Consider the following 23,869-nt stretch of genomic DNA (forward strand, 5'->3'; position numbering starts at 1 on the left):
AGAGGCATGTGTGCCAGTTATACTCAGTTTGATGAATGAATCCTTTTCATTTCCTTTAAATTCCCAGAGTGCGCTGAAGAAAACCTTCCTGTATGTCAGGAATTGTTTTCAAGTGTAGGCCTACTGTAAAATGCACACTATCTTGCAGTTCATGCCATGCAGAGTAAACTTCAGGTGAGGGTCTGCAGTTGAAAGACACAACCTCTTATTTAATGCCTTGCTTAATTTAATTGTCATAATAATGCATGTGTAACATAGAGAAATGGCACAAACAGCAGACTATACATCGTTACAAGTAAAACAAAGTACATTTCCCTGGGTACAACACAGGCTTCAATGAATAATTCAAACGAACACATACATAACTGCATTTACCGGCTCATGGTTTCATTTATTGTAAGTGAAAACTTTGTATTTGGTTATAAAAGGGGTAAAAGCACACTCATTTTGCATCTAATTACGCATGCATTTTTACAAATAACATAAACACATGTCAGCTATTGTATGGCTTTAAAACCATCAAAGTAATTTAGAGCTTCGTGTTTCATTCATAATTCATGACATGGACAGATGTAGATATTCATTTATAAACAAGATGTCTGAGTACTTGAAAAAGAGAGCATTTAGTCAATGGCAGTAAATTAAATAAAATGTGATATATTATGCTATAATTCAAATGTATTGCCTTCCTGTTACACTTATATGCCATCTTGCCGAGAGTTAGATGAAAATATTGAGGCTAACTCAACATGTAGCTCAAGCCTGCAGCCAGTTAGCTTAGCTTAGCATGAAGCCTGAAAACAGAAGGGAGAAGTTAGACTGGTTCGGTTAAAAGGTAACAGATTACCTACCAGCACCTCGAAAGTTCCCTATGTATAAGGCTACTATTAGTTTAATTAATATAGAAATGTAAGTGTAATATTGAAAATTCTTCATTTTGTTGAATGTTATGTTGCACAATAGTTATTTTGAAAGTTACTTCATGCAGGAAGCAAATTCATATATTTCTCAAAATGTGGAACTATGCCTTTAAGAAAGCAACTGAATGTCTTTCTTTACTCTTTACCATGCAGTGCATCATGACAGGTGCATTATTCAGACTTCACCTTCAATAACATCTAGCAGACTGTGAAGGATTGGAGTGCTCCAATCAATAGTTTGATTCAGGACAGCCTTCATACATACACTATGGGCCTCCAAGAGGTAATTTAGCTGGTCTCCAGTGTTATGGGCTGCTGCTAGCTTAGCCGCTTCAGTTTCCGATAAAAATATGCTGCCGTCACAATAGTTGCGACCCCTAGCACAACGAGGAGAGCCACAGCAATGCCCAGGCCAACAGACGCGCCCTTGCCCTCAGACCGGCCACCAGACAGCGCTGTGCACAAATGAGATGATGACCATAAGAATGCTCTGCTCCAGAAACAAAATACTTTATGACACGCTGTAGATAAAAAGTGCTTTCCATTTCTGAGGGAATGTAATTACTAAAAACTTTGTGAAAGGCTTTTTCTCATGGCAGTCAAATTAAAAATAACATACTCACCCTCTTCTTTGGATTGAATCGCTGCAAGATAGACAGGAAGGGCCAGAATTTCATTAGGAGGAAATAATCCTCAAAAATAAATTAAATTACTGAGAAGAAGAGTTACAAAATAAGGAGAGAAGGGTCTTAAGTGTGAAAAAGCGGAAAGTAGTTGTACGTTTCTTTTGTATACGTTTCTATGGTAACCTTTTTGGATCATTTATGTGATTTATGTATTATATTTGAATCAATCCTGTGATAGTGCAACATTTTCTTGTATATCTGTTTTTCTTTTATCATTCTCATTTTTATCTCCTTTGACCTATTTCCTAGGCATACTTTGTCACCTATAAGGACATTTTAAGTCAGTGGTTCTCAAAGTGGGGGGCGCAGAGGCATGACAGGGGGGGAGCGAGAGACCAGGAGGAAAAATGGTTATTAAAAAAAAAAAAAGATTAAAAAAAAGAAAAATCATATTTTGAAAAGTTATTGATTCGAAAATAATATGATACAGTACAGTACTATTACGTCTGGGTCTCTGTGTTTCATTAAAGCTTGGCTCTGTGTGTGTGTGTGGAACGAGCCATTTTTTGTGCGTGCACGAGCGAGAGAGAGAGAGAGAGAGAGAGAGAGAGAGAGAGAGAGAGAGGAGAGAGAGAGAGAGAGAGAGAGAGAGAGAGAGAGAGAGAGAGAGAGAGAGAGAGAGAGAGAGAGAGCGAGAGAGAGAGAGAGAGAGAGAGAGAGAGAGAGAGAGAGAGAGAGAGAGCGAGCACACCGGTACCGGAGATCGTTGATGTTAGCTTCTGGTGCTAGCGAGCTACGCTAACGGATATAAGGAGTTTTTTCAACAACAAAGTGGAGGAGAGTCCTCTCCTGTCAGACTGAGAGACTCAGTGAGCTAAAGGACTCTCTCAGTGTTATCTCAGTGGGTCTCAAACGTTTTGGTCACCATTAATGTAAACAATTATTTCCGAGGCACACGTTTATATGATCATTATAGTTATACAAAAATAAGAGAATAAATTAAAAACAGGTATGAAATACTATATGACATTAAAAAATGAATAAAGTTTAAAAGGGGAGTGATTTGTAAAATATCCATAAAGAAATAGTAAATCTGTTAACAGTTCTGTTTCATATGGGTGTTGAGAGAGGTATCCAGATCTCTTCATTTTGCTCTCAAAGTGCACCAGATTGATGCTTTGAACTTCAATATTTTAAAATCTTCCCGGGGGAGCTTGCCTCCGGACCCCCCTATGTGAGGTCCACACACCACCTAAAAAATAGCACTTTACCCCTGCTTACACCCATATGACGTGAGCTGATTATCGAGCCTTTATTGTAACAGTCGCAGATACACTGTGTATGTGCGTGGGGATTGTTGCAGTAGAAAATTCCACTGTAGCGCCCGGTACATTAATGGGAAACCCTAAATGTTTGAGCACCCTCTATGAAACGTCAAGCTACCCCACAGCACCCCCAAAATAAATATCTGGCGCCACTGAGCCTGACTATTTGTGTTGGGGGGGGCCCGACTTTTTTTTTTCTCCAAAGGGGGGGCCTGACAGAAAAAGTTTGAGAACCACTGCTTTAAGTCAATGTTGTTTTTTCTTTTCAAATGTTCTCTCAGTTCTCTCTTTATTGAAATATAAAGAGTGAATGTTGCCTCTTTCTCTATATCCTGCTCTGTAGTGTTTCCTTGGTAATGTCTGATGAAGATTTCTGTAAAATAGCACACATAAATCTCATATGCACAAAGAATAAAGACATATGTGTGACTTACAGTTTTCTGTCTTGGCCTTTATTGCCACAGTGATCACAGACGGCACAGTGATCACAGACGGCACAGTGATCACAGACGGCTCAGTGATGCCCTCCTGGACGACCGTGGACTGTACGCTCCTCCTCTTCCTGTTGCATTGCTGCAGATCAAACCATATGGAGAGACGTGAGCTTATGACCTGGCTTATGTTGAGTTTTCTGCTTGAAATGCATGCAGTGTCTTCTCACCTTGAAGGTGATGCAGGTGCTGCGCTCACAGAGCCGGGTGATGCAGTGCAGATAGTAGGTGGAGATGGTCTCATTTTGCTGCACGATGAAGCGGAACCCTGGGAAGTAGAAGCGGGTCTTTTGGCTATCCCCGTTCTCCAGCATGGTGGTGAGCTGATCTATGGAGCACCTTTCAATAAAAGGCAAACCTCACAAGTGCCCCATTTGCACATCACAGGGATATACATACGTATGCACTGTATCAAATATCAATGATAGAAAGGCAGGGAGAGGAAATCAAGACTAGAGTTCCCTTTGGATTCAGAGGAGGAAGTGTGGAGCACTTTTGTCATGGAAGAGAGGAGAAACGTGAAGTACGTGTTAAAGTTTAAACTGCTGGACCGAGACAGAACCCATTATAAAATCTAGTAGGACTGGGAAAAAGTTAGAAAAAGTTGGAAGCTCAAGTTTTTTTGACTTATGAGACAAATAGATAAAAAATTGTGGAGTTAGAGGGCTGCAGATTCACCGAGGCGTAGCACCGGTCCAGAAGAACAAAGTACCTGTGGAGAGAGACCGAGTCAGAGACTGAGGGTCCCAGGTGGAAACCTTACATTTACAATCTCTTGAGACACAGTCACGTGATTGGAGACTAGGAGAGACATTTCTTTATTGAGAACTTCATTATGCATTTTCTTTTTATTGAAAATCCCATTTTAAAGTAGAACATACCACTAAGTCAAACGATTTGAAGTATTATTTTATGAAAAATATGCCTGACAAAGTGATAAATCAAAAACCCAAACATCTGGGTCATCTTTTTTTTGCCAGGGTTTTATAAGTAAGTAGCTATCAGAAAAATGTAGGTTAGTAAACATTTAATATTTCTCCCTAAATAGTTGTGCAATAGAAGTGTTAATAACCACAAAGTATCTCAAAATTGAAGGACATTTTCAAGTACAGTAGTTGGTCATATTTAAATGTAGTTTTTATTACTTTAATACATATTTGTCCAGCTCTGAAACAAAGAAAGTAAAAGCTGCAGGTCTTTTAACATGTGAAATGTTCTTACTGTGATGTCAGGTTGGATGCAACCACCTGCACGTAGATGTTGGAGGTGTAAAAGGTAGGGGTGTGGTGTAATTTATATCCTGGCAAATGATGAGAAGGTAAGAACATTAAGTGCATACATAATATTATAAAAATGTATGTTGGTGCCAGGCAGAGATAAGGGCATCTATAGTATGTGGTAAAGGATGTAAGGTACCTGGAACAAGGCCATGCTGAAGGTGCTAATAAAGCTCCCATTGTTGTCCTTCAAAGCAATGGAGGAGGATGACCTACGAGGAAGAAAAGAACGAGATCACACGTTGCACAGATGAGAGATGTAAGATGTGTAAATGTGTAGTTTGACCCACATTCTATAAGTGTAAACTTACACATCCACCTGGGTGTTGTTGATGAGATACTCCAGAGGATAAGCACATGAGTAGTAGTACTTGAGCTCTGCGTTGTAAGTGATCGTCCCGGGGGTGGGGTCAAAGGATCGCACCGCCCCGCTGATGTTGACTCTCTGGATGTTGGAGAAGTCAGCAAATATTCCTGTCCCTGGTGCACTCGTGGTCTGAGGAATTATTTAATGGAATTATATGATTATTTGAGAAATACTTTTAAATTAATTTCGTCTCAGCAGGGTAGTGATGAAATCACTGAGAGAAAGTGGAACAACTTGCTCCCTCTTCTCAGAAAAGGAGTGTTTTAGGATGTCATGCTTTATATAAAATTGTCTTATTTCTAGCCTTTTTAAACTTTTTCTTACCTAGCTTTTACAACAGTACTAAGATACCCTTTCAGTTCCACAAACTTCTCCTCAGCTAAAGTATAATATTTCAGACAATCAACATCCCGCATAATTTTAATCAGAACACTGATTACTCACAAGGAAGTTACTCCCACAGGCGTTTCCCTCTCTGATGGGGAAGCTGAACCTCGCCACAGGTGGGGTCACCCAGGTGTCCAGGGTCCCCTGACAGTCCCGGAAGCGGTTGAGGATCAGTAGGCTTGTGTTGTATCCCGTGTAGAAAACCGGGCAGATTTGAATTGCCAGGTCGATGGTAGATGTGGTAGATGTCCACAGTGATGTCAGTGTACTCTGATGGTGAGAAGATGGAATAGTTATTGAAAGTTTCCAACATTATTTAATTATTTTAAATGAATCATAACTATCAAAACTACTCTTTAGTGTTCACATTAAAATGAAGGAATGTTGTTCTGTGTGCATAAATAACTCACAAAGACAAGCAAAATCATCCTAAAAAATACATTTACAAATGACATGTATGTATAAATATACATAAAGGAAATAAATGGTTACACAAGAAGATCAAACAGTTAATAAAATCCTAAACTATTAATTAATGACGGCTAATTTAACCCTTTGATACACAACATGGGTCAAAAGTGACCCGACAGGGTTTTAATTGTAAATATCTTTGCAATAAATTAATTTCACCATTCAGAATTCCAGGAATTCCTCAAGTAACTTGTTTTTGATCATCACAAATTGTTATTTTCATTTTTACTTTTTTAATAAAAATCATTTTTGTACGACTACCCCTCTAAAACACAACATGGGTCAAAAATGACCCGCATTCATTTCCTATGTTATTTCATGCATGGCTGTGTTTCTTTGCTATATCTTTTAAAAATCTATGTATTTAACCATTTAATATTACAAAGTATTTCTTACATATCTTGTTTTTGATTATCATAAATCATTATTTTCATTTTCTCTGTCTAAATTTTGGAACTAACATAGTTTTTATATTACTACATCAAATGTACACACATGGGTCGAAAATGACCCGCATTCATTTCCTATGTTATTTCATGCATGGCTGTGTTTCTTTGCTATATCTTTTAAAATCTATTCATTTCATCATTTAATATTGCAAAGTATTCATTAAATATCTTGTTTTTGATGACCATAAATCATTTTTTTTTCATTTTCTCTGTCTATATTTTGGAACTAAAATAGGTTTTGTATCACTACATCAAGTTTCCACACATGGGTCAGAAATGACCCGTGAAGTGTGAATTTGATAGGAACCTTTGATTTATAAAATGTGTGCAGTTAGGAACATTTTTACTGTGGACAACTTTTCACTTGTCAGAATATGACGCTGGTCAGAACTAAACAACTGGACAACATTTCACATTCCACTCTTGTCAGAAGGAAACAGGCTGTGTCTTCAGATCTGATTCATGTAAGTCTTGTTTTACAATTGTTTTACCTAAGATAACTGCACATAACATTTGAACAGTATCCTTACCTGTTGGGAAAGAGAAATATGACATTAGCATATTCTATTCTAGCTAGCAATACATTAGCATATTCTATTCTAGCTAGCTAATGTTAGCTTGTGTTAGCTAGGTCAATTCTAGATCGCGGTCGCTAATATTCGCTAATGCATACATGCCAACTCTCTTGCCAGATCAAGTATGAAATGTAATCATGTCTTACACAATAAATACGCTATACTATTTTCAACCCATTTGTCAATCTGGAAATACATACATAATAATAAATAAATACATTTAAATACAGTCATATAAAGGTATAAGCTAATGTCAGCTAGGGCAACAAAATAAAACTTCAATTAGAAAAGCGTACTGTATAATTTATCAACTGATGTTGTAAATATTATTTTGATTTTCTTCATCCAGAGTATGGCTCGTCACACTCATTCACGTTTCACGGCTGAAATGATCATCGAGATGTTACATCAAGAACAAGATAAGGAAGATGGAGCAATCCTTGATTCTGACTCTGAGTCTGACCTCTCTGATGATGACGTAGACTATGTGCCACAGGGTCAAGCTGAAGTTGCTGGTGATTAAGAAGACTCCTTGGACGAGCTAGAAGACTCGTCTGATGAGTCCTCTGAAGAGGAAACTCAGACCCAGGCCAATAGGCTAAGTAAAAAGGGGTCTTACTGGAATGAGAAACCCCCCACTCAAGGCAGAGCAAGAACCCATAACATCCTGAGGAGGTGTCCAGGACCCGTATCTGGTTCAACAATCATTTCACCAAAAGATGCCTGGGAGTTGTTCATTAGTGATAACATCATAGAGGAGGTTTTAAGATGCACTAACTTAGAGGGACGCAGAGCCGCAGCAGCAAAAGGAAAAGAGTGGAGATGCCTCGACAAAGTGGAATTCATGGCATTTATTGGTTTGACCCTCCTTGCAGGGGGGGACAAGAGCTGGGATGTGGCCTTGCGGGAGCTCTTTCTGGATCCCCTGCAAAATCCGATGTATAAGGCCACCATGGGGTTCCACAGATATGAGGATATCCGCCGCCTCATACGGTTTGATGATAAGAGGACTAGGGCTGTTAGACTGGAAACAGACCACATGGCTGCATTCAGATATGTGTGGGACTGTTTCCTGGCCAATTGCAAGAAAGTGTTCGTCCCCAGTGATTGAGTCACTATAGATGAGCAGCTTGTGCCATTCCGTGGAAGGTGCAAGTTCTTACAATACATGCCAAGCAAGCCAGCAAAATATGGGATCAAAATCTTTTGGATGTGCGATGCAAGGGTCCATTATGCATTCAATGGCATGATCTATACAGGGCGACAGCCAGGAGAGGATGTTCAGAGGAACCTTGGCGAGAATATTGTCCAACAGTTGTCCAGCGGAATAAGACACACAGGTGAATATAGAATACAGAGTACATACAGTGAATATACTCTTGAAGTTCTAGCACAATACCTAGATCACTTTTCCACTCTCTCATAGTGTCTATTTCATTTTGTATTACCATTGTGAGAAATTGATTAATTTATAAGCATAGAATGGAATAAAATACAATGCAGTACTCCATAATAATAATAATCAATATTCCATCAGGTTTATTTTAATGTTAGAATTTAGAGAATTACATGTTGACTAAATTGACCATTCATTTTTTTTGTTCTGTTCATAGGTCGCAACATAACCATGGATAACTTCTTTACCAGCATTCCTTTGGCTGAGAAGCTCCTAGAGAAGAACCTTACGCTTGTGGGGACTCTTCGCCAGAACAAGCCAGACATACCACCTGTCATGAAGCCAAACAAACTGAGAGAGAAGTACAGCTCCAAATTTGGATTCTGTGGCAACATGACAATGGTGAGCTATGTCCCGAAAAAGGGGAAGGCTGTTGTGCTGCTAAGCACAATGCATGATGACACAGCAGTGGATGACCAGAGTGTTAAGAGGAAGCCAGAAGTGATCCAATATTACAACCACACAAAATCAGGAGTGGACACAATGGATCAAATGGTTCGCATGTACAAGCAAGCGGAGAACACGGAGGTGGCCCATGGTGCTCTGGCACAATGTGCTGGATGTTGCCACCCTCAACGCCTTCACCATCTACACTGCACAACACCCTGGTTACATGGGTGGTGTGACTAATGCACGGCGGCTCTTCATATAGGAGCTGGGCAAAGAGCTGGTCATGCCACACATGAGGAGACGCATGGAGGGCACGTCCCACCTCCAAACCCATATTACAGAGGCAATGGAAAGATGTGGGTTAAAAAAAGTAAGCGCAGCCACCACCCAGCCACAGGAGGGCCAAGTGAAGAGGAAGAGGTGCAAGATCTGCCCAACTGCCAAAGATTGAAAAGCCAGCAGCTGGTGTGCCAAGTGCACCAGCCCTGTGTGCAAGGAGCACAAACATGTTGTTGTGATTTGTGAGGCATGTATGCACTAGATTGCAACTTACTCATATGAGTTCATTTCATGAGTTTGTTTCATGAGTGTCATGAGTTCATTTTAAACATTCAGCATTCACCACAGTTCACTGCAGTAACAATACAGATTCACTAACAGTTCAAAAAGTTCAAAATTAATTGTATCAGTTGTATGGTGTATGCTATGTGTGAGTGTGACAAAGTGACAAATAAACATTTCAAATATTAATTGTGTTATTCTTTGGTCCAAATCACTGCTAAAATGTTTTTTGACAAAATCATTATTATAGTATGTCTACAGACATGGGTCATTTTCGACCCATGTCTGTAAACTTGATGTAATATTATAAAAACTATTTTAGTTTAGTAATTAACAAAGGAGAAACAAAAGTAATGATTTAGGGTTTTCAAAAACAAGATATTTAATGAATATTTTGAATATTTAATGATGAAATAAGTTGATTTCCAAAAATATAGCAAAGAAACACTCAACCATGCATTAAATAACACTGTAAGTCAATACGGGTCATTTTTTACCCATGTTGTGTCTTAGAGGGGGTTTCCATAGCTTGTGTATCAAAGGGTTAACATCTACTTTTCTTGGGCAAACACATTTACCAGAGCAATTAGCACTCTTTCAGGTGTGAAATATCTGGAGTAAACTTGAATCAATATGGCTTGTCTACATCTGAACGAAAATCAATGTGCTCCCTTCAATCCACATCAAAAAATAATAAATGGTATTGTAGATTACGCTCATTTTACCTGGACGTCTGGCATATGCTCCACACTCAGATATGCTGAAGGCCTCTCGGCCTGCAATACACAAGGAGGTCAGGATGAGGAAGCTGAATATAGCCATCTCCCTGCTCGGCCCTCTGTGGAAAACACACAGATGTCAAACACAGAAAATGGTCCAAATATAAGCAACGGTCCAAATGTTGATGCATAATCCAGAGATGTCAATCAAGAAAATTTACCGGTAGTCTGCTCAATTCTCACCCCCTCATTGTCTTTGTTTGTTGTGAATAAGAGCGCAGTGGTCTGTTTTATGTATGGTGAAATACATGGTGTGGTCAGAACACTGTTTTAGGATTGGACAGAAACAGGGTCAATAGGACTTTAGGAGGGGCTGCCTCAGTTTGCGCAAACAATTCACTTTTTGTGATTGAGGTTCTCTCCTGGAGGCAGATGATGAATCCCAACACAGTTCCCTTCTAAGTTGTATGTCTTTAACAATGTTCTTAAGGCTTTGTGACTTTGTGTGTGAAATGCAGCCCCCTTTGCCTGCTAATATGAAACATAATAAAGTAAGAGCATGTATGGTTTCTATCCACCTGGGGCCTCACACTTAGCCTCTTAAGCATAGGCGGCGCGTGAGGCTCAGGTTTGGGAAGGCTAATTACCTGACGCTGCCCGCCCCCGGCGTCTATAGAAAAGAGATCAACTCAGTGAAAGCACCGCCTGCTGACCAATTAGAGCTCAGTGTGCAGAGTTTAAATCTATCAAGTCATATTACAGGATAAAGGAAATACAGTTTAAACTGCCGTATGCAGAGAAGACGCCGACGTGTCGCATCATTCATATCACACTGATATCACATCATCAATCAGATCATCGATCATATAATATCACAATATTTCCTTATCAGTCAGTTTCTCGAGCCGTATCTGGCTGTGCAACACTTACATTGTCACATACTGTATGCAGAAGTATTATTTTAAGCAACACATTAAGTTGACGAAACACTCAACTCAAATGTAATTAAAGTCAGATCCACTCCTGTCTTAGATGGAGCAGTATCATAAAACTGTTGTATGCTTTCAAACACTGTTATTTGTTTATTTTTTAACCAGTTGTTATATTTTCACCTCTCAGGTGTGGCTATGGGGTTTCCTGGATTATATGTTTAAATCATGGATGTTTAAAGTTCATATTTGTCTAATATTAGTTTACTTTTCATTAATGAAGTATGACGCTGCGCTGTCAGTACACTTGTCCCTGTGATTGGTCAAATGTAGCTAACCCCGCCCCTTTCACGTGAACGCGCTCTCAGCTGGAGAGAGAAACCCTGGCTTGATTTACCGAGTTGATAACCAGCGTCGTAGGACCGCTCGTTTGTTAGGGTTAGTTAAGATAACTCAAACATATCCAGGGTCTGTTGAACTGGCTTCGTAGTACAGTTTACTGGTGGCTGCATAGCAGCGCTAATGTCAAAGACACAAACATTATTATATTTTTATTTTACCAGGATGCAGTGACACAAATATTTGGGAAGGCTTAGCCTTCCCTAGCCTACAGTACCTGCTGCCCCTGCTCTTAAGCCCCACGGACCCGGTTCCGGGGCCGAAATCGCGTCATTTGCAGGAAACAACGTCTAAGGAACCTTAATATTTAATAAACTATAAATATTTGATATCCATATAACGGGAAAAAACTAATTTAACTGATCTTTATCATTTTTTTCTCCAAAAAAAACACACAATGCTAACACTGACCCTCTGAATTAGCCCTGAGCGAAAAAAGGCACCGAAGATCACTCCTAGATCCCTTATTACTTATCCTAGCTGCACATCCAACACATCGTTTATGATCGTAAAGACACAGAATCTAACGGTGCCCATCTCAACACTGAAAGATACAAACTCGCGACGTTATCAACAAAAACGTACATCAAAAAATGTGTAGCGCTAGGTAGCCTGAAACGCTAACATGGTTTACCTTGGTTTTGTCGGGTCAAAACTGGTCTTCAATGGCATTAAAACGATAAAAATTATGCTGTAGTTAATCCATAGGTTAATATCCAATGTGACTGTGTCCCCTTTGAAATGTTCTGATAATCTATAAGCAATAAAACTGCAATTCCGTTTTCAAATATCAGAGCAGGCCATTCCTACGCTCTGTAGCAAGATTGAATGCACAAAGTCGCTACCTTTTTTTAACATGAGTGTGTGCGGGACGATTTCCCTTCGATTATATTGGCTCTAACGGTCAGAAAGAGATGTCACATGTCAAAATCGAAGAAGGGGGGCCAGAGATAAGGAAAATCCACCCAAATGGCCCCAGAAGAGGTTTTTTTTTGCTAAATCTGTCTAAAAAGGTATCACTTGTTTTCCATCAATCTTGATACAGGGTTCTTATTATATGTTGTACTTTGGATTCCTAAAGCTTTTAGTCTACTAACCGATCATCCAAGGTTAGTTTTCACTATAAGTACAAAATATCACTATAATTTACAGTTTTTTACCATGTTCAATCTGAATTTTCTTTAAAATAAAAAACATCTATATTGATTCTGATTTGAGGTTTATCATTACTTTGAGAAAAAAGATTATTAATTTAACCCTTTTAGAAGGGAAGATATGGTCATTTGTTCTGGAAATGTCATTTTCGAGCCTGAAACCTGAAAAACAGGCTTGGGGCTCAAGAGGTTTTAATATACTATAGGAAAGATGACCTACTGTCTTCTGGAGTTTCATTTGATAAATCGGCACAACATTCCTTTTAAATAACGTCTTTTGATGCTCATCAGTCATGGCATGTTATCAGGATCTAACATGTTGGTCAGAATAACAATGTCACTCACATTTATTATATTTGACCATTAAGTGTTCCTTATTTTCAAAGTGTAAATAAAGTAAAGATTTACTTTTTAGAATGTTGTGCTCCACGTAGACCTAGCAATACTATTCTAGCATCTTTTTCAGTTAACTGAGTGTTGAGGTTTGAGTGAAATGATTGAAGGACAGCTGGGAACCCAATCTTGTCAGGTGAGCCTTCTGGGAAGAGAAAGCTCTGATTGGGGTCAAGTTGAAGGATGGGCTTCTTTGTGAATGTTCTGTCAAATGCATGACACAAAACAAATACAGGAAACATTGTTATTGTCATCCTGTGTGCACTGAAACATGCCATAAGCTTCCTTCAGGCCTCTCATCTTTCCCAACACACACACCCTCATATTTATTCTTCGGAAAACATTTTCTTTGGTTGTGACTAGCCTGAGATTGACTTAAGCATTCAAAGCCAATTCCCAGCCTCATTCCCAATTTTGGAGGAGGGTTTAATCAATTATCTCTGATAATAAACTGAGAGGGTGGATGATAGCATTTATTCCTCTCATTTCAGTTATCTGTGGTCATTGTGAACGCTGAATACATCTCAAAATGGCTGTTGAAATGAGGGATTAGAGTGATAAAGAGCAGTGAATGCAGCAAAGCCGTGCAGGTCACAAAAACAGCCGTGGAGTCAGATACTTGAAACGCAGCTGCCGGCAAAATACATTTATATAGGTCATCGGAAAAGAAAATCAATATGGAAAGCAAAAATGGAAAGATTAATTCTGGCAGTCATCAAATGAGCTCTTGCTGTGCTTGGTATTTTGCTCATTTTCCTTGAGATTGGACACCAACAAGGCCGTGACATTTGGAACACTTTTACAGATAGGTGTCGATATTAAAGAGGGATAAATAAACTTTCTTTAGTCGAATCAATGATTGAGGAAATGGCAACCTTTCCTAACCTAATTACAGATGAATTTGTTACCAACAACAAAAATGCCTATCATTGGGCCTTAGCCACACAATGTTGACTAACAGTGTACTTTATATGCATATTTAGTAAAACACAAACTTGCTGATACAATGTTTGGTGAAATCATTGTATCTCCGAAACATTAACATTAAAACATTTTCCTTATTCAAAACCTCTTGTTGTTTATACACAGCATATACATAATGCATTTGTATTTATTATGTGTATACAGTGCTTAAATGTTTGTGTGTTACTCTATCATTTAGTGGGAATGCTGTTAACAGCATTCCAACTAACTGTTATTCTACGGACGAAAAGTTTATTATTATTATTCCGCCGACTTATTTTGGCCCTCTTCTTCTCCCGCATTGAACATCGCAGAAACTCAGTTCAAACATCAAAACGTTCAGCTCGGTCGGGAATCGATGGCTATTACTTTTCTCATTCATAACTTTCATAATTCCAGAGATACATCCCATAATACATCACATTTTTAACCATTGAAGTCAATGGAGAAATTCTTCAGACTTCAACAAATCTTCATGCGACTTCAACTACTAACTGTTCATTCATACTTTCACTCAGAAACCTCATTCCAACTTTAAAATGTTGCACATCTTTCTGACATTATTCTTCTAAAACAACTTTTAAATCTGATTCTTACTTTTAGAGATATTAAACATTGTTCAGACCTTGTTAAAGAGGTTTTCTTCAGATTTTAACATTGACTAGAGTGTGTGATGTCACAGCTAGAGGGTAGAACATCTTGAAATTTGCCTTCATATATTTTTTTAAAACTGCCATAAATCCCAAACCCTACCTTGCTGAGACATCATTTTTTATGACAAACGTAGGAAAACATCTCGTAGCTTGAAAAATGACAAATAATTAAGCAAAAAATAATTAAACAAAATGCCTCTTGAGGGCATGAAGTGACAAAAACATTCAAAATGCCTCCATTAATGCCCATTATAATTTCAGGTTGATATTTCCTCACAGCAGCAGCCGCACACCTTTAGTTAAACTGCCAAAAAGGCCACATTATTAACCCGAAAGTACACTTCAGATACTCAACTTCCTTGACATGCTTCACGTTTTGAAATTTCACAGATATCTGTTACGGTTCTTCCACAAAACGTTCACATGTAAGAGGTTAATCTCTCATTCAGAACAATGGAAACCTGTGATCTCTGCACACCTCGTTAGCTCAAATATAAACACCTGTGTAATGGAACACGATGATGTAATCGCTCCAACTGACATGCTCAGAGCAGCAGACTTCAGATAGCAGTGTGCTAACAGTCCAGCCGTGAAGACATCTATGGGACAGTTTTGAGATTTCTTCAAATGCCAACACAATGCTCGCCATGAAACACAGTTTTCTCATAACTACAGTGAAACTGCTCCAAACGCCCCAAAACTTCACAGGTTTGGTAACGATGCAGCCATCAACGCATCTAAGCGTGTTATGGGGTGTCATCAAATGCCGTTGGCATGGCGACAGATCATTCGCCATCAAGTTAGTTCAGAAGTTTGCAGTTCAAATATTCTGCTGCTTTTCCAAGCCTTTTTACTTTCTTTTCTTCTCTCATCACACATTCAAGCCCCCAGTGTTCATGTATCATTTCAATCTCAATTCTTCACTTTCTTCTTACACATTACATTTCAGCATAGCAGTTTAGCGTCAGATTTTCAGCAAAGCATTCCCACTAGCAATTTCTTCAGGAATTGCATTCTCTAGTTTTCCTTTATTGTCCTTGTTTTAGCTGTATGTCCTTTTCTGAGTACATAGAGAACAGTGAAAACAATCAACTTCCTGATACAGTATGTGAAATATGTATTTTCTTTAAAGAAAACGTTTAAATGGTTATCTAGCTTAAATACTCAACAGCAACAATATTCCTAAAGAAAACATTTGAATACATTGATTCTGTAACATAATAAAACTTTTCTAACTCCCGGCATCGAGGTGAAGTGTTTTTTCTAAATTGTTGACATTTCTTTTTACTGTTTAAAGTATGTACATTTCCACTTAAGACGGATACAATTTATAGTTTTTGTGTATTCTAAATCCCAAACATGTTCTTCAAACCTATAAATGCAACAGGAAGCTTATAACAGAATTCAACATTCAGGGATACATCGTAACTCTTTTTATTTTGAAACACTGTAAAATGCTTCATAACAGGTGGTTGTAATGCTATAGCTTAAATGCTATTTGAATGAAAACAGAAGATATATGCCCCTTTTTTGTTTGAATGGTTTATAAGCTGTTTTGGTTTCAGTCTAATCTTGTGTATCAGCTAATTTCATCAATTTTATGGAAAAAATAAGATGCATTTTGTCAAAACAAGTAATTTTCGTAAGTTGCATCAAAGAGAGAAAGGGAACATTTCTGATGCAATCTTTTATTACAAGTTCTAAAGAATAACGTTTTATCATTTGCATAATATATATGAGTGTACATCTTCTGTAAACACTGTGATTATCCACCAATAGATGCCAATTAATTAAACAAGAATAATGAGGTATTAAAGGCAATAAATACAAAACACCTACAACAATAAAATATCCACATTTATTAATGTGTGTAAAAAGGAAAGCACACATACATATTTTGAACCCAACATGTGTACTCATTCTTCACATACAGTCAGTACCATGTTGTTATCGTTTACAGATGTTTATTCATTTAAAGGTGGTGTTCCAAACACCTGATGCAGAGGTTGCTGGGAGGCGGGACTTCTTCAGGAGGCGGAGCGACAGCAGCGAGAAGCCCACGCTGACCCCGCCCAGGATGACCACGCCCGAGATCAGAGCACTGGTCACTGGGTTCATCGGGTGGGGGGGGGGTACCGGTCGCTGGGGGGGTTAGGAAAAGTGAAGAAAGGCAGACCCTTAAAACAGACATGTCCTTTGATGAAGGCCTAACATAACCATAGTTTCCACAAATGTCCATGGTTTCTGCTATCTTAACAGGACTTAGTCACAGAATATATTTAAAACATTTTCTCATTTGTGACAACAGAAGCTTACCGAGTTGGGAGTTGTTGGCAGGAGTTTCATCTGGAAAATATTTTTTGAAAGTGTTTATTAGAAGCATTTTTACAGGCTACAGGCTAATCTTCAATGACTCCCTGGATGTTTATTTTTGCTTTTTTGCTGATAAGATTGATCCCATTTTCTTATTCCCATTTTCTTATTTGTCTGTTAGATTTTAAGTTGAACCCGGTTAGCCTAGCTAAGCATAAAGACTTTAAACAGGGGATATAGTAAGCCTTGCTCTGCCCAGAGATAACCAAATCTGCCCCTCTAAAGCTCACTAATTAACACTTTATATCATGTTTGTTTAATTTGTACAAACACATGTTGTACATGAGTTTATATGAGACTATTTTTGTGTCCAGGATAGCGGTTTCTCCGTTTCTAATCTTTGTGCAATAAGCTCACAATCTCCTCATTCAAACTCTCTGGGAGAAAACAAAAAGTAGTTAATTAGCAAGCTTTAGAGCCCCAACATATTGTTTTATTGACATGGCTTTTGTATAGATATCTATTAAGCTAACGCCACAAGCCATAGCATTAGCTTAGCTAAGCATTAAGACTTGAAACATAATGACACATTGTCCTTGGTAAGCTAACAAAACCGCCTGAAAGCTCCTTTAAAGCTCACCAAGTAACATGTTATTTCTGGTGTGTTTAATCTGTACAAAAACCATGGTGTAAATATCAAAATGTGCTTTACAGGGGGTTATTGACAGCCAGTGTTCTTCATATTTAATGGTGAACGTAGCTGCATGTTTGACATGAGTGGTATCTTTGTATCTAACCCTCAACAAAAAAGCAAATAAATGTATCCCAGAAATGTCAAACTCTTCCTTTTTATGTAATTTCATTGTTCATACCACTCCTGGTGATGATTGGTCCAGCTGTGATGATGGCGTTCCCAGATGCAACTGGTGGGGAATCAATGCTCTCCTCTCCATCCCTCCTACGTCGTTTCGCACAAATCTGCCAATCATATCATACAAATTCAGTCCTCATTGATGTCAGGAGACACAAACTGAGAAAAGTGTTGGACTCACCGGCATGAGCATGATGCAGTCGTCTGCCCGGCAGAGCTTGGTGACGCAGTGCAGAAACACAGTTGACATCTTCTGGTGTCTGTGTTTAACAAAACGAAAAACCTCGAAGGAAAATCGGCCCATCTGACTCTTCCCATTCTCAAAAACTGTCGTCTGTGGGTCTTTGGAGCAGCTGTGTCACAAGAGAACAACACAGATACTCATATGTGCACACTGAAAATTGCATATTTTACTTCTAGGTTTTGCTTAAGCACTCAATGAGAAAGGGTAGCATTCATTAAGGATAAGCCCTTTGGAGAGCCTGAATGGAAAATGACTCTCTTTTGTGGTTTATCAAGTCATTATCTTGAAGAGAGAAAAAAGCGAGATTACCCAAAGAAAAGGTCATAGCGAAATTCATCATTAGGATTCCCTGAGGGGGTTGTGTAACAGTAGTCCATCAAGATGTTCCACCTGCAGAGGGACAAAACTGTGAGCCCTGATGGAGGATACAGATCTAACTGCACATGGGAAAGCACAGATCAGGGCTTTCTCTGCTGCAGACTGGCGCCTTCAAGTATAATAATAACATAATGGCATAATGAATGCAGGCAAACCATAGAAAAAACAGTCTTCATCTTTAAAAATGATGGTGGGAAAGATGTTTTGTATAACCAATATGTCAGGTTGTTGTTGTAATGGAATAGATGCCAACCACATAAACAATATTTAAGACATCTGAAAATGATGAGAAAATCAACATTCAGTAGAAAATAATAAGATGTTATCTGGTACCGTTTGTCTAAGTTTGTGGCTTTCACAGCAGCAAAGACTCTGGTTTTCAGAGCCAGTCCAGCCATTGGAATAGACAGGGGTTGATTGTAGGTGGAATCCTGATCAAGAAAAAAAGTCAAAGTGAAAAGTCAGTTTTTCCATTCAAAATATGGAATGGGATAATTTATAAGAGTAAAGGCGGCATTCATTTAAATCGAAAAAGGCTTTTCATTTCTTAACACAGCTGGGCACTGCTGTTTGGGGACTATTTCAAGTGGTAAATTAATACACATTTGGTGCTCTAATGTGAGTATTTGCAGCAACAAGACGGACTAGTTGAATTGACTCAAACTAAACCACACTGCCCACGTCAATTGTAGAGAAAAAAACATTCCATTATTTGTCAGTTTTGGTCTTGAAAATAAATAAAATATCAAGTAAATCATCAATTTAAAATTTAAAATTAGTACACTGACTTTATTAAAAGATTATGAACATAAAAACCCCTCCTCATTCAAAGCTTCAAAATGCATGCCTTTCCACAGAAAATATTTTATATAATAGGATGAGCCCAGCAGTGTACTCACGTTGTACAGGATCATATTCAACGTGCTCACAAATGTACCGTTGCTCTCCTTGACAGATACAGCAACAGATGAGCTGTGAATAGATACAACACATATATTGATTTAGCTGAATCTTAGAAGAAAATATAAATTGTTAAATAAATGATTAAAAAAAATCCACATTACACAATTTCTCTCAGGGTTTCAACCAGGCACTTTATGTCATCATCGTTTTTTAATACAATAAACAAATCCTAATTGTTTCCTTATTAAATAAATAAATGTAAAGGTAAAATCCAATAAGTATTTCCTGATGGTAAATCTCTCTTTTTGACACACAATTTTATGTTTTTTGGCAGTAACTTGCAACCTACGATGCCAGCTGTGAGTTATTGACCAGGTACTCCAGCGGGTAGCTGCAGCTGAATTTATACAGCAGGCCGGGCAGGTAGCTGATTATAGCCGGCGGGTCAGGGGTGTCGATGTAGCCCGAGACATTCCCAATTTGTACCAGAGACATGTTCCCATAGGCATTGGCCCCGTAGGCTGTGCTGACCTGCAGAGACAAACATCTCAGCCATGTCACCTTTCTTCCTCCCAGGTCAATTAACAACAAGATGCAGTTGCTTATTGATTACATTAACGTCATGTGATTGTGTATTCTTTACCACCAGGCTGTTACCACAGGCCTCCAGAGTGTTGAGACTGATGCTGAACAGGACCGCTGTGGGGAAGGTGTTGTTGTTGATGAAGCCACGGCACTGGGCATCACTGTGGTGACCGTTCAGGGCCAAATCTGTGTCCGTGTAGCCAGAGAAGAGCACGGGGCAGAAGTTGATCTTCAAGGTGATGGTCTGAACACCACAGTACACACTGATGTCCCGCTCACCTGAAGGAACACAGGAAGGAGAGAAAGAGAAAAGGTTTGGGTTAACTATTTGAATTATAAAGGCTAATGATTGCTTTCAGGTATTGGCAGATACATGTGTTTATTTTCTTACAGCTATCCCATGCCAGTGCAGGCCACAAGTATGGAGTTATTTTATTAGTGAAAGTTGTACAAATGTATGGGAAAATGAATCTGTGAATATGTTGCCCAAATTTGAAAATTGCTGCCAATGTGATGTAGCTAATTGACATTGACATTACTTGCATTTAATCCATATATATGACGTGTTTTTGTTATTTTGTTCATACCATTTATTGTGTAGGATAATACAAAAAAAGTCCTCTAAACTGAGGAACACATCTCAGCGTCTTCAAATATCGAATAAACTAATTACTGTTGCTAAAGCTGCCACAGGTAAACAACTTCTCCTTATCTTTTGAACTGATAACCCCTTTTTAAAACTGCTCTTCAACTTTCAGCCCAAAACCACCCCCATTATGTACTCCACTTTCATTTTGATCTCAACTAAACACCTGTAAAGTGTTGTTTCTACCTCTTGCGTGGTTGTGACACTATAAAAGTCAGTCTAAAGATAGACGGAGGGACAACATTAATAAAAACACCTGGACAAGTATACTCAAAGCTGCTTCTGTGGTAGTTGCTAAATAAGGTGTCTCAAGGAGCACATTTTAACATGACACACTCACAAGTTAACATCAATACAGGCTGGTTATCACACGCTGTTGAGGCATAGTTATTAAAGCATTCATAAAGGTTTTTTTAACACACATAGTAACAGTTAATTCATGTTTTCAACACACTAAAAGCCTTATTCATGTGTGTAATACTATAATGATGTGCTTCGGAGGAGTTACAGTTAACACTTGGAGAAAAATGTCCTGTTGTACCTGTGTAACATACGTGTAGACAAAAGAGTGTATGGATTTTAACGAGAAAGCATGTTAAGTGAAAGTATTCCTACCAGGGAACCTGCTGTGGTAGCTGGCGTCACAGTTGTATCCATTAAACTGTGTGGAGACCGAGGCGGCGTTACTCATCAGCAGGAAGACAAAGCACACTTGTGTCATCTCAGCACCTGAGAGAGGTTTTCCCACTGTCATCTTCAGAAGGTCAACATTGCTATATCCACATTCCTCAGGTATGTGTGAAAATAAAAGCTAAATTAGGTTTTAAAAAACAATTCCCAGAAGCCTTTCCTTTTCACCCCAACTGCTGCACCCTCTGACCTCTATCAAAGCAAAACAACCTTCGTTCCCCAGGACCGTTAATCCTTCTTATCCTGCTCCCTCTGACCCCTTTTACCTCAGTTGCTCATGTTGGTCGAATACACCTATTATCCAACCCCTTTTTAAACTGAGGTCACCGAATTGGTATCCCCACTCCTCTTTTTTCTACACCTGTTTACCTGTTTCCTGCGTTTTCCAAAGTAATTGGATGGACCCCCACTTCCCCTGGTTTGTGACGAGAGAAAAGTCCAACACTGGCGTGTAGTTTCTGCTGGCAGCAAGGACCTAAACTAAAGTCAGCTTTATCTGTATCTGTTGTGTGAGCATAGATGAGAGAGATAGAGGAGCTCATTATACGAAAACCCCGCTGCAGTGCAGAACATGGGAAACTTCGTCAGATATGAATAGTTTGGACAAATCTTTTCACAGCACCCAGAAACCTGAGCGCACTCTGAGGGTTCCCACTCGTCTCTCCTCAGTCTGATCTCCGTCTGTCAGCTCACACAAACGGTGGGCCCCAGCAGGGGGGGCCCAGCCCGGGAATTAAGCTGTCATCGTCTGCCACTGCGGCCCACATTCACATGAAAATAAAAGTCAACTCACGGTCTGATGCAGGGCTGTGTGTGGGTAATTGTGATGCACAAGGCGTCACTTAGAGTAAAGGCCTTCAGTGGGGTGTACATCTCCAGTGGTGTGTTCGCTGCTGCTGAAGTTAAAAGTGTGCAGGGTTTTACTCTGCCTCGAGATAACCAACTCACATTTTATTGCAGATTTATCTGACCTTTAAACTGATCTATACAAAGAGGTTTTACGAGGACAGTATTTGTCTTACTGTGAAGGACACTGGTTCTTACTGAAGACATACACTAAAAACTGTTAAACAATTAAAGTTAAATAAAAAAACACTTTTCTTTAACATCTGGGCACTTTTTTTTAATCAATTGTTCCTCAAACAGGAGTGAATGATGCATGTGTTGTGGGCTATTTTAAGTTGTCTATTAATACACATTTGCTCCTCTACTGAGTATGTTCAGCTGTGTAGCAGCTTTTGGTGGGATTTACTCAATATACTAAAGTGCCCGTTTTCATAATGCTGGGACATGTCATCCAGTGCAACATTGTGACTTGACTTGTGTGACTCATTTTCCTGGGTATTTTGAGCAGTTTTTGGACACCATGGAGCTCTGTGTCACAGAGAATGAAAAGATTATACATGTAGAGGAAACTTCTGTGTAGCTATGCAGTGGGAGTCACCGACTCAGGAAGGAGACACGGGAAGAGCAGTAGCTTTGATGTCAAACACATGATGGTTTATTTGGAGTTAACGGCCGGAGGATTCACATCACAAGTCCAAGAGTCAGAGGTTCTGACTTCACGGTAGAGTTGCCACGTCAATTCTGAAGAACTCTACCCCAGACCCATGTATTTAGCTAGTTCAGAGAGCATCATCAACATGCTGCATAACAAGATAGAATGATAACACCTCTATCAGCTGACGCCAACAGGCAGGAACAGGGAGACAAAACACTGAGAGCACAGCAGCCAAGGTTACAGGTGCCTGTGCTCAGTCAGGACAGTTTGAACTGATACACTGGGTCAAAGTTATGGGCCTTGGAAAATATTTCCACAACAATACAGAGAGCTGTGAAGAATCCACTTTCTGAGTCATTCAATTGGTGGTTTCAATCAATAAATAATTTAGTTTGCGACTTTCTTTCTTACTTTCTTATTATTTCTCTATTCCTTGCTGTTTTTTCCTCAACACAATAAGAGTATACCATGCAATAAAAGATAGTATTACTGATTGTTTGCATGTGTAATCTGATGTATCTACACAATGTCCGTTTATCCGCTTTTATTGAGTTTTGAATTAAATAAATCTTCCTCAACAGATGGAGTTATAAAGTTCTATTGTTCTAGCTCCACGGTCCTCATGCATTTCTGCTACTGATAAAGCAGACACAGCATAAGACACATCTCAGGCTGAATTTACAACCTGACAAAGTAGGCATCCTCTCCGAAAGGCTAGGCTGTCTGGATAACAATTACTCTGTGTGTTGTGAGGTAATACACACTTTTAAAACACAACACGGTGATGGTAAGGGCCCTTAGGTGGCTATTTCTAAAGTGATTTGGTTTTGATGCCCTCTCTAAACCTGTTCAGTAATTGTGTGTATCTATCTAACACAATGAGTAATAAAACCACATAGAATCACTAGCATTGCTGCAGAGTCCTTGGTGGAATTATGAAGGTGATGCAACATCAACTCTTAGCTCGGGTTATAGAAAGATTGGTATTGATCATTTAAGGTCACAAACTAACTGCCAAACAGAAATTCTGGGGAGGAATATAATCCTTTTTCATTGAAGACATTTCGACAAGTCAAAGTAGGAGGAATGCAGGTATAAATAATAAAATGAATGATAGCTGAATCCCATTTAGCTGCTACAGTCCCAGGTTATCGTGGCTCGCTGTCGAGTGTATCCATCCACCAGTTTTAAGTGTATTTTCAATTTTCACATAAAAACACCTGAGTGGAGAGC

At 39.0% G+C, this 23,869-nt stretch overlaps 1 protein-coding gene and 1 pseudogene across 1 annotated transcript; both read right to left on the bottom strand.

Moving 5' to 3' along the window:
• Positions 1-777: 777 nt before the first annotated feature.
• Positions 778-5,706, bottom strand: LOC117533880 (annotated as a pseudogene).
• Positions 5,707-16,473: 10,767 nt separating this feature from the next.
• On the bottom strand, positions 16,474-21,166 carry LOC117533904 (zona pellucida-like domain-containing protein 1). Its single transcript, XM_034197943.1, has 10 exons — positions 21,061-21,166; positions 19,858-20,078; positions 19,564-19,745; positions 19,211-19,283; positions 18,645-18,742; positions 18,243-18,323; positions 17,871-18,042; positions 17,691-17,796; positions 16,802-16,851; positions 16,474-16,626 (listed from the first exon to the last, which is right to left on the bottom strand). Exons 1-10 carry the CDS (start codon positions 21,164-21,166, stop codon positions 16,474-16,476), a joined length of 1,242 nt encoding a protein of 413 aa, XP_034053834.1.
• Between the last annotated feature and the right edge of the window lie 2,703 nt (positions 21,167-23,869).

The sequence above is a fragment of the Gymnodraco acuticeps genome, unplaced genomic scaffold (assembly GCF_902827175.1).
Source record: "Gymnodraco acuticeps unplaced genomic scaffold, fGymAcu1.1, whole genome shotgun sequence".
NCBI classification, from domain to species: domain Eukaryota; kingdom Metazoa; phylum Chordata; class Actinopteri; order Perciformes; family Bathydraconidae; genus Gymnodraco; species Gymnodraco acuticeps.

What these genes read in the sequence shown, in the direction of transcription:
- LOC117533904 (XM_034197943.1), bottom strand. Translation starts at nt 21,166, where the DNA reads ATGACACAAGTGTGCTTTGTCTTCCTGCTGATGAGTAACGCCGCCTCG. An exon ending in CTACCACAGCAGGTTCCCTG is followed by an intron (nt 20,079 to 21,060) that starts GTAGGAATACTT and finishes GTGTTCCTTCAG; the next exon opens with GTGAGCGGGACATCAGTGTG. An exon ending in AATAACTCACAGCTGGCATC is followed by an intron (nt 19,284 to 19,563) that starts GTAGGTTGCAAG and finishes ATCTATTCACAG; the next exon opens with CTCATCTGTTGCTGTATCTG.